The sequence below is a fragment of the Myodes glareolus genome, chromosome 10 (assembly GCF_982192425.1).
Source record: "Myodes glareolus chromosome 10, mMyoGla1.1, whole genome shotgun sequence".
In the NCBI taxonomy this organism is placed as follows: domain Eukaryota; kingdom Metazoa; phylum Chordata; class Mammalia; order Rodentia; family Cricetidae; genus Myodes; species Myodes glareolus.
The window spans coordinates 11,105,019-11,116,738 of NC_142035.1; the positions used below are offsets into that span (position 1 = coordinate 11,105,019).

Sequence of the window (11,720 nt, forward strand, 5' to 3'; positions counted from 1 at the left end):
CAAGAAACCGTTTCTAGATGGAGAAGTGGCAATGAGCCCCTCTCTCTGATCAATGCATCTTCAGAATGGGACTCTGGGAGCCCAGTTTGTGGCACTCATCCTCTAGGCCAGTGCCGCCAGTCAGCCACAAAAACCACAGACACAGCCCAGGCTTCTCCCTATTAAAAAAAAAAAAAAAAAAAAAAAAGACCAACCCACCAATCAAACGAACAAAAGCAACAACCCCCAAAACAGCAACAAAAAACAAACAAAAATCCAGGTCTGGCTGAGAGAGAAGGACGTGGGGTCACGAGACCATTTGGCAAAGGTACCAGGCGGCATGGGCTTGGATGTATTTCCCAGAGAAAACCGAGACCCACCACTTAGCCAACAGGCTGATGCTGACTGAGTGTAAAGTAGAAGGGCTGAGGTCTACCCAAGGCACTCGCTACTTAGTGAGCATTGGCATCTAAGAAACGCCAGTCACAGACTGGATGGTTTCCTGAGCATTTAAAACTGGACCATCGCATACAAGGCTGAATACCACTCACGCATGAGAGCGTGGTTCTGTCTACAGTGTGACCCATGCCAAAGTCACAGGAGTATTAGACTCAGGCTTAGACTCTGGCTATCGGGGGAAAGGCAGCCTGTGAGATATGGCAGTCCTTGTTGCCAGTTTTCAGACATTCAAAATCTATGGACTGTCAGCAAAGGCTTGGGATGTGTCAGACATGATGGTACATGCCTGTAGTCCCAGGAATTCAGTGACTGAGGCAGGAGAGTTATGAGCTTTGGGGCAACGTGAGCTCCATAGTGAAAATCAGTATCAAAAATAAAGAGAATTAGGGGCTGAGGGGAGGGAAGACCAGTTGGCAGAGTGCTTGCCTAGGGGACTTGTGATTCATACCCCACCACACGCACACTGTATAAACCCAGCACAGCAGCACACACTGGGGGGGGGGGAGGGGAGAATAAGGGTTCAAGGTCAGTTTGATACTTAGCTAGCCCGGAATGCCTACGACCCTGTTTCTAAAGGAAGAGAAGAAAAGCCGCTGAGGTGTCTGTGAAGTGGAGCTGAGAAAGGGAGACTGTGGTGCGGCAGGGTGTCTCCAGAGTGGATGGTTCTGTCCAGCGGTGGGGACTTAGGTACTTTCTCCTGGAGGCCAGCAGATGTGTAAACTCTCATCTTATTCAAATGAAGCTGAGAGCAGATGTGGGCTCTCTCTAAAATTACAACATAAGGGCAGCTGCCCCTTGTGCACCCTGCTTTCGTGAACTCTCAAGAGTCAGTTCCTCTGTCTTTTACAGGAAAACCACCCAAGCACTGACTCGAGAAGGGTGCCTAACTGCGGCCGGACACTCACTTTCCCATGTTGCTCACTCCAGGGAGCCCTCTCAGTGAGAACCTTGAATGTCCCTTGAGAAAGAAAGAAAAAACAAAAACAAAACAAAACAAAACAAAAAACCCACCAACCCTTTTAAGCTGCTAGCCACACTAGCAAGCCTATAAATTTCTGAGCCTAACCGTATGAGCTGGTGGATGGCTTCAGCTTTACAAGGGTTATTTCAAGAACTATAAGAACTTTTATTACTTAAGGTGAACTTAACGGTCATTTAGTTCAGGTTCTTTTTATTAAAGGGAGGGAGAGAAAGGGGGAGTGAAGAAACAAGGCAGAAAGATGGGAGCCACCTGCCTCTAGCTGAGACTGTAACACACTGCCAGCCAACGAGAACAGCAGATGAGGAGAAAGTTACACTCTTCCCTTGACACTGAGATGGTCAAGTGAGATGGGCTGAACAACACTTGCCTTTACTAACTAGAGTCTGCAAAACACAAGGCTTGGTAAGGCTGCTGACTGACAGAGAACCATAGCTTATTTCCCAAAATTAAAATGATGTGTGAATCACAGCACTGAGTGTGGACTTAACAGGTGTCATGAAAGTATCAAAAGCAATCACACAGAAGTGACAGGCTCAGCACTACTGTTTTTTTTTGTTTGTTTTGTGTTTTTGAACAGGGTCTCACTATGTAGCTCTGACTGTCCTGAAACACACTAGGTAGACCAGGCTGGTCTCAAACTCACAGAGATCTACTTGTCTCTGCCTCCCAGATTAAAGGCTAAAGGCATGCACCATCAGACCCAACAAGTAAAGTCAGTCAGGAGGTGGTGGTGCACTCCTTTAATCTCAGCATTTGGGAGGCAGCAGCAGGAGGATCTCTCAAGGCCAGCCTGGTCTATAGAGCCAGTTCCAGGTTAGTCAGGGCTACACAGAGAAACTCTGTCTCAGGAATTTAAAAAAAAAAAAAGTACATTAGCAATAAATTGCAGGGTCTATGGGTAAAGAACTTGATAGGCCAGATTAGGAAGCAATCAGTTTGGGCTTGGAAGATGGCTCAGTGGGCAAAGCGCTTGTTATACTGGTGTGAGGACAGGAGTCTGGATCCCCAGAACCCATGGAAAGCTGGGACAGAGCTGCCTATAACCCCAGTGCCGCTACATGTGATGGGAGACCAGAATTCTAGCTGAGACAGGGAGCTGCCTATAAGTCCAGTGCTGCTAGATGAGATAGATGGGAGACCAGAACCCTCGGAAGCTCATAAGCCAGACATCCTGGCATAAGCAGCAGTGAAACAGACATCCTTTTATGAACAAGATGGAAGAGCAAAAACCAGCACCCAAGCTTGTCCTCTGACCTCTACATGTACACTATAGCACAGATACATGCCCAGGTGCACATGGTGTATACACACAGGCTGTACACACAACAAAATAAAAGCAATCGCTTGTCATCTCTGCAATGTGAAGGACATGTAAGTGTAGGCTGGCTTATGGGCACTTAGAACACCAAGGTGGGTGACAGGGTGGCCGAGCAATGGAAGGTAGGGGAGGGACTCTCAGAGCTACTCAAGTCAAGCACTCTGGCCTACTCAAAACCCACTCAGGGCACTGTAGGTACAGACGTCATCCCAGAAGCAATGACTCAGACAGAACTCCCGGTTTCTAGAACATGCCCAGTCTTCTTGCCAGTATTAGCTGCTGCTGGAAATGAGCACCAGTGCTTCAGGAAAGAAAGGAGGGCAAAATACACAAGGAAGGGTTCTAGAAGAGACTAGAAAAGGAAAACTCTGTGTGTGTGTGTGGGGGTGTGTGAATGTGGCAGCTCATGTCTATCAGAGGCCAGGCTGGGCCACACTGCAAGATGCATCTCATAAAACATCAAACAAAATCCCTAAGTGCCAGAGAGGTGGCTCAGGGGTACAATGCTTGCCTAGAGTGCATAAGGTATCATTCCAGCACCACAAAAAGAGAAAACAAAGAGAAAAGACAATTATCTCAGTAGAGTATCATCCAAAAAGCCTCCACAGGGAGCTTCTCATCATTTCCATCTCAGCGCTCAGTATACCAGCATTTTATTCCATTACTCAAAAATACCAGGTCCCGCGGTTCCTACTAAAATGCAAAAGGAGCAAGGCAGGCCAGGAGCCCAGCAGAGGGATCTGGTCCTTGAAAACCATTTGTTCTTCCCTGTTTTTTCACTACCCCAGCTGCTGGACCAGACACTGAATGGGTCCCACTTGATCCCCAGAGCGCCCAGCTACTGTAACTGCAGTCGGGTTGGCAAACAAGGGGTTTGTCCCTCCTGGCTCTGCTGGAACTCCCTGCTAATTTCCTACCAGCCCAGACAATTTCAAAGGTCTCACATCTCCTCAAAGTGCCCATCAGAAACCCAAATTTAGTTCATACAAACCAGGCCAAGCAAGAACATTTAGGTCTCAGAGGTCACTCAAAGTCTAAGAACTTCGCCAGGGTGGTAGTGGTTCACGCCTTTAATCCCAGCACTCGGGAGGCAGAGGCAGGCGATTCTGTGAGTTCAAGGCTTGCCTGGTCTACAAGAGCTAGTCCCAGGACAGCTAGGACTGTTACACAGAGAAACCCTGTCTCGTAAAACCAAAAAAAAAAAAAAAAAAAAGCCTAAGAACTTTCCAATCTCTATGTCATATACCCCCCCCACAGACACATCAAAATGAATCGTGGTGTATAAGTTTTTCTTTTCTACACAAACTATAAACACACACCCCACCTTTGAAGTCAATGGTGTCTAAATAAACATTATTGGAAGGCATCTCCTGGAGTACGACAGCATTAGCTGTCTACAACAGTAAGGAATTTAGGGCATTACTGATATAACAGGACTTTAACCCTGTTAATACAGAGGGCTGTATTTTCGTATGAAGGCAGCTGTAATAAGTGTCAGGGGGAAGAGTGCCCCACTACACAATGCCTGCCTGTAAAGGAGTTGTCTTGCCTTCAAGTCAGGAGCTACTGGGGTGGGAGATGCTCTTCATCTGAAACAAATCATTCACTGGAAGTGGCAGAATCAAAGCCCTGACCAGCACTCTCTTCCAGACACTGAAGGGGGGCAGTGTCCACACTCCTTCCGTACAATCAAGCCAAGTTTCCCACTAAAACATTTGCAAATTAATCCTTTTGCAAATTCCGGTAGAAAGCAATTCTTAAGACTATTTCCATATGCAAACAACCCTGACTCTACGGCCAGGGACAGTCCACAGCGTCAGCCACTTGTTAGCTAGCAGTAAAGCTGAGAAACGCCCAGGCTCCCTCCAAGACTCAGTGCCTGAAGAATATTTTTTTCTTAGGCTGCCACACTTTTGAGTCCCCAGCACTCAAAAGTCCACTTCACTGTTTGTTCTCTGCCCATTTGTTAACAGAGTCTGTAGTTCCTTTTGGTCTAAGTAAAAAAGAAATTAGAATAAGGAGAAATTATTTCGCTTATTATACTGTGCTTATACAGTGTAAGCAAAGTTACACACTCCTTTCTAATTATGACAAACTCAAATAGGACTTTGGATTATGCTGCCCTTATTTTGACACACTATCAAACATTTATTAAAACAAAACAAACAAAAATCCTTCCATTTTCTACCAATTTCTTCACTACCATTTCAACAGATTTCTTTGAACTCAAAAAAATAATGGCTTGGGTAAGTTGGGCTTTAGGTGATAACACGCCTTTAATCCCAGCACTCAGGAGGCAGAGGCAGGCGGATCTCTATAAGTTCCAGGACAGCCAGAAGTGTTACAGAAACACTGTCTCAGGGGGAAAAAAAAAAGCAAACAAAGAAGCCAACCAAAAAAGGTACAACTGTAAGATAAAGAGCTACCTTTAAAATGTAAAACAGGGACATACCTCCATATCCATCTTAGAAAATACAAATATTCACACCAGAAAAGTCCATAGTGGGGGCACTTGGAACAAGCTGTGGAGACTCTGACCTCTTACTAACTTGTGGGGGCTTAAGTGTGGTAGAGAAATTGCAGAACGAGGGAAATGATTCCAAAGGCAGCCCACTCCGAGCCAACAGCAATCTCAACACAGCCTTAACAAGGCTGAGATGTCGGGGCAGACCACTCCGACCTAAGCATGTACAAATGTGCTACTAGATCAGTCTGTTTCAGAATTTAAGATCCAACTGTCTCTACTTGGGCCAGTCGGTTTAGCGAACACCATCTACACTTCAGAATGACTGACACGATAATTTCCACGCAATGTCACCCTGGTTTATCCTTGCACTCAATTTGATGTGGAAAATCTGCCCACAGATCTGACTCCTTAGTGGAATCCATCCAACTGTCTCAGAGACTAGACCTGGAACACAAACGCTGCTATTGATTGTTCTACTTACACAGATTACACTCGCTATAAATATCAGCCCAAGAGAAGCTGACCCACATCACAGCCCAAGTAAAAAGAACCCTGTCAAGGAATCTGGAAATCAAGGCCACCCAAAAAAAGCTTTTGTCAGTCCAGCACACCACACTGCAGCCTGAGGCTTTTTACTTTTCCAAGTGAAGCTCAAAATAGATTTCAATTCTCCAGCTGATGGGTCTCACCCGCTGCCTTTGAACCCATAAGCTGAAAGCAGAATAAACTGCTTGCCCCCTTTACATGAGGAACAGGATCTATTTTGCACATGCTTATTTAAGATGCTGGGAGAGTGTGGTTTTGGTTAATCCTCACAACCCCCGCACTGACATTTAATCGGAAGACTTATTTTCTTTAGAGGACTTAGCTGCTCGTAAAGACATCTTTGTGTTTTCAATTCGCTGTTTCATAGCCACAGAGAGACAGAGAGAGAGAGAGAATATACTTTCATAATATTTTATTTATGTACCACCAGACACCCTCAAGCAGACCGGATCTCAGAAAACAGGACCATCTCAGCCCCCGACTGAAGGATAAAAGACACTCGTCAAGGAACGAGGCCATTTACAGAGCGTTAAAATCATCTCATTTCCCTGCCTGGAAGGAAAGAGTTTGGCAACCGGGGGAATGGATTCTGTGTCCCCCTAGGTTAGCCGTCTAATCTCACAGCTAGACGCTCCCTGTTCTGTTCAAAGAGCAAGCCTTCTTCTCTAACAGCCCTACCGTAATCCCCATCTCCAAGGCAGCAGACCCTTTGGGTTCAGTCACCCCCACCTTAACATGTCTTTCTCTTCCCAACACTTGTCACCAGCTGCGATGATCTGTATTTGAGTGTCTGTTACTCCAAGCCTCTCTGGGGCAGGGTAAGACTACGATAGCGTTCAACACACACCATCTCCAGTGCCTAGGGCCGAAGACTCCCCAACTCACGATCAACAAATGAATGGACAGGAAGGGGTAAGGGGGCTGTCATCCTGGGGCCTCCACGACCGCACACCGAGGCCAGAGCAAAGGAAATGTGCGGGGGTGGGGTGGGGTGTTGCCGAGCTCACCTCCCTCCCCGGGAGACAAAGGAAGAGGGCCTGAGGTGGTCCGGTCCAGACAAGGAAGCAGCGGGGGTGTGGACCAGTGGGGACAAAGGGTGGCTGGGCCATGTTGGGGTCGGGGTGGGGGTGGGGGCTCAGGAGAGGACACGGTCCGCGGAAACCTGTAGGCGGCTGTGGGAGGGGGGTGTGCGAGCCCCGAGGGGGGTCTAGACGGCGGAGCCGCGCGACAGGGGTCTCCTGCTCCCGGAGGGCCGAAGAGACTGTGCGGCCTAGGGGCCCCAGCTCCGCACCTGGTAAATGGCCGCCCAGTTCCCGGCCTTGTCGATCTGTTCGAACTCCTTCTCCATCTCCATGGCGGGCGGGGCCGGCTGCCCGCGTCCCTTCGGCCGTCTGCCGCGCTAGGCCGAGTCGCTCTGCGCCCCAAGGCCCGCCGCCCGCCGCCACCGCAGCCCCAGCCTCCCGAGCCGCGGCTTCTGCATGTCAAGCCGGCAGCCGGAAGTACGCACCCCGCCTCGCCGTGAGCTCCGCCCTCTTTATGGAAGGGCCAATCAAATAGCGAGAAGGCTCACCGGCACTTCCGTGGGGGCGGGGCCGGGGCGGAGCTTAGTGAAAGAGGCCTGGGCTAGAAAGAGGTGACCGGCTGCGCGCGCCGCTTGACGCTTCTCGGGTTCCGCGCTCGGGCGGGCGCGCGCCCGTTGCCCAGGCGACACCTGGCGGCGCGCCCAAGGAGCTCGGGCGGAGGCGGGATTGGCGGGACCGTGAGTTCGAGCCTCACGCACGCCGTTTGAGTCACGCGGCGAAGGCGTGCCGAAGGTGTGGCGAAGGCGTGGTAGTTGGGGTGTAGTGTGTATGTGCGGGGGCGGGGGGAGCGGCATTTCCTGTCCGGTTTTTCTGTTTTCCCACCTCCCAGGGTTTCTCTGTGTAGCCCAGGCTGCCTTGAAGCTCGCGCTGTAGAACAGGCTGGCCTCGAACTCAAGGAGATCCATCTGCCACTGCCTCCCAAGTGTTGAAATTACAAGTGTTCACCACCACTCCGGGATCCCCTCTTTATTTCTAACTCAGGGTTGCACTATACCAGGTTGACCTTCTAACTTGGTGTCAGGCCAAAGATGATCCTCCTGCCTCCACCTCCCACTATACCAGTTTGGCTTCCTAACTTACTGTCAGGCCAAGGATGATCCTCTTGCCTCCACCTCCCACGTCTTGGAATCACAGGCATATGTTGCAGGGGGATGGAATCAGAACTCTTTGCGTGCTAGGACACACTCTGCTCGCTGAGCCACATCCCAGCTTCTTGTTTGTTTTAGACTGTGAGTCACTCTGTAGCCAGAGCTGTCCCGGAATTCACTGTGTGTAGCCTAGGCTGGCCTCCAGCTCACGATCCACTGGCCTTAGTCTCCCAGGTTCCATGCATGTGCCAACACCCAGCTGTCCACTTTGCTCTCGTGAAACAAAAGAATTTCATGAACTTTCTACCCAGTAAGAATGAGTGAAGGGGGTCTGTGCTAGTTTCCTCTCAGGAAAATCCTGGTTAGATGTGGTGGTGCTTACCTTTAAACCCAACATTCCCGAGGTGGAGGCAAAGTTTGAGGTCAGCCTGTTCTACGTGATGAGTTCCAGAACAGCCAGAGTTATACAGTGAGACTCTTTGTCTCAAAACAAATAAAACAAACAAACAAAAAAACAACAAATAAAATCTTCCTTGGGGTGATGGTGGTTCACAACTGTCTGTACCTCCGGTTTCAGGCCCTCTCTGACCTCCAAGACACAGGACACGTGATAATATACATACATGCAAACAAAACATTCATATAAATAAATCCAAAAACATTAAAAAGAAAGAGCAAAATCTCCCTGAGGAACTCATCTAGGTGCAAATTCTCCGGAGTGTTCAGACGGCCCAGGGTAAATACCGAATGTTGAATCTGGGCTCCTTGAGGTAAAAGAATGGTGAGTTGCCGTCCTATGGGATGCTTGGCTGGAGTTGGGAGTTGTTACCTTGCACTCTGGGCTCAACAAATGATAAAAAGGAAGACTGCATGGGATCAGTGCCCTGTGCGCAGCACTAGCTCCTGGTGTGGTAGAGTAAACTCCAGCTTGCTCTTGGGGTGCTGTGGTAGGCACTGTGCCTGGCATACAAAGCCCCCATTTCCATTCATTCTCCACAACTACCCTCTCATAGAGGCATTTTGATTTCTGTCATAGGGCTGACCAGAGCACTGCACAGAGACAAGTCTCTTACCCAAGACAACATTACCAAGCTGAGCTAGCAGCTAATTGAACATGCCTGGAATCCCAGCACCTGAGAAGCTAAGGCAGGAGAATCACCCAAAATGTGAGGCCAGCCTGGTCTACATAGTAAGTGCCAGGTACAGAGTGAAAACCCTGTTTCAAAAAGCCACGAGCAAAGCAGTCTTGCAAACAGGAAGGAGGCTGAATTCCAACTTGACCTTCGTAGGATCCCTGGTTTAGAAACTAGGCTTCCCGGGGCCAGACTCAGGTTCTATGGTCCCATGATGTATACTGGGGTGGATTCCTGGTAAGTTCTGCTTCTTGGTTTTCTCCATTGTGAAAGGGGGATATGCCTACCTTGGGATGGGCACATGTTTGATCCCAGCACTCACGAAGCAGAGGCAGCTGGATCTCTGTGAGTTTGAGGCCAGCCTAGACTACAGAGTAAGTTTCAGGATAACCAGGACTACCCAGAGAAACCCTAAAAATTTCATATGTATATATGATAAAAGAGCATCTACCTCATAAAAGGTGGTTGGGTTCATCAGGGATTCAGTCACTATTTCAAATAGTAGCAAATGGGTAAGTAGACAATTTTTTTTCATGGCACACTTGCAGTTTGAGGTCCAAGGACAACTTGCCAAGGGCAATAGTCTTCTTCATGTGTGAGACCCAGGGATCAAACTCAGTTTGTCAGACTTGCCAGCAAGCAGCTGTCCCCAGGGAGCCATCTCGCCATTCCACTAATCCTTGCTGGATGAAGACAGCTGGCCTGAAAAGCAATATCCTTAGAAATAGAGTGCTCCCTTTAAGAGAAAATTAAAGTTGACTATTCTGGTGAAAACTTTGAGACCCCACCCTTGGAGGCTGCCTAATGGAAGCCATTGCCTATTTAAACGACTCTTAAGACTCTGAGTAGGTGGGCTCCTCCTGTCCTATGGCACACATTTGTCGAGTAGCTCGGTGGAGTAAAGGTGACTCTTTCACCCCTGTATACAGAGCTCAGTAGGTGAACGAATCACGTGCCCATCCGGAACCCAAGTGCTGCTCAGGCCTGCTGGATGTCACCCAGTGTCCGGGAACCCCCATCCCTTTCTCTTTTGCACTGCTCAGGGTAGTGCCCAGGACCCACACTGCTGGCAGCCGCTCTAATCCTGGGCCACATACCTTCCCTCTCTTTTTACATTTGATTTGACACAGTTTCACCAAAGTGCTTCAGCAGACCTTGAACTTTGATCCTCCTGCCTCAGCCTCCTGCGAAGCTGGGATGAGAAGCCTGTGCCACCAGGTCCAGTCATTCACTGTTCACAAGGCCCCAGAGTTGACTGGCATGGCGGTACTCCTTCTGATGTCCGAGACCCCTTCTCTGCTTCTTTTATCTCCAACAAGCTGTCTTTCCTTGGCAGTATCCCCATACTCTTGTCTTATTTCCACATCGTCTCTTGCTCCTCCTGACTGACAAACCTCCCTGTTATGTTCTGTAAGATCATTGTCATTGTGTCCCAGATTGATGTGGCCGGTCCAGTGATCCAGATCTCCTCCCAAGACTCCTAAGTCAATTACATGCAAAACTATTTTCCCAAATAAGGTCACACTGGTGATGTGACTTTTTAGGGGCCCCACTTAACCCACTGAAGTGGCAGACGATGAAATCCCATCAGAAGTCCTAACTCTGGAGGAGAGGCTGAGCCTTGGGGTGTCTCATGTCCACTGTCCACATACCAGCACCAGAGATGGCCATGCCTTCCTGATGAAAACACCACGAGACTTTCTTGTTCTGCTTAGAAAAAAGCCTGGTTCAGAACTGGAGAAATGACCCTGTGGTTAGGAGCGCTTATTGCTCTGAGGATCCCATCCAGTTCCCGGCCGCCACACAATGACTCTCAACTGCCTGTAAGTTCTGGAGGACCCAGTGCTTCTTCAGGCGTACACACACACACACACACACACACACACACACACACACGCTTAAACAAATGTGTATATTTTTTAAAAAAGAATAGCTGGTGATGGTGGCGCACACCTTTAATCCCAGCACTCAGGAGGCAGAGGCGGGCAGATCTCTGAGTTCAAGGCCAGCCTGGTCTACAAAGCGAGTTCCAGGACAGCCAGGGCTGTTAAACAGAGAAATCCTGTCTCAAAAAAAACCAAATAAAAATTAAAAACGAAGAAAGAGTAGCGATCATCCCTAGCCCTAGCTCTCATGCCCAAGTGACCATGGTGACCTGCCCCATCTGCCTCCCCACCCTCTCTCTCCAGTGCCTGCTTCCCTCTACTCTGGGTCCCTCCCAGGTATGCCTGGCTGGTTTCCACTGCAGGACCTTTATGCCGTTCAATCCCGACCAGGACCCTCTGTGTATCTTCTTTCCCTTCAGATCTCAAGCTGAGTGTCACTTCCCAAGCAGGTCTCCCGCCTGCAGTTAATGCCCCCGTCATCCTCTGCTGCACTTTTGCCTGCTCGTCTCTGGGCAGTCCTATTCCAGTAGGACGGAACCTCTCCTTTCCCACGTCCCAGGCACCTGATGTTTGCTGGAAAGAGAGACTTCAATGTCCCTAAGTGTCAGCTTTCCCTGAAGCCCTGTGGACAAAGCCAGCGCTGCCAACCTAATAGTGGCAGCCTGTGTCACCATGGCTAAAGCCCTTTCTAGTCAGGCCGGCCTGTAAAATGCTCCAATGTTCTCACTCAGGTTCACGACTTTCTCTTTCTTTTCTAAGGGAAGAAATCAACACTTCAAG

At 49.1% G+C, this 11,720-nt stretch overlaps 1 protein-coding gene across 1 annotated transcript in view; it reads right to left on the reverse strand.

Annotated features, from left to right (window-relative positions):
- Ptpn1 (protein tyrosine phosphatase non-receptor type 1) overlaps positions 1–7,223 on the reverse strand; it is a 48,602-nt gene extending 41,379 nt beyond the window's left edge. Inside the window, exon 1 of the mRNA XM_048441146.3 lies at positions 7,043–7,223. Within this exon, the coding sequence (XP_048297103.1) occupies positions 7,043–7,105 (63 nt within the window). The 5' untranslated portion in view covers positions 7,106–7,223. The remainder of the gene's footprint in view (positions 1–7,042) is intronic.
- Positions 7,224–11,720: the final 4,497 nt, after the last annotated feature.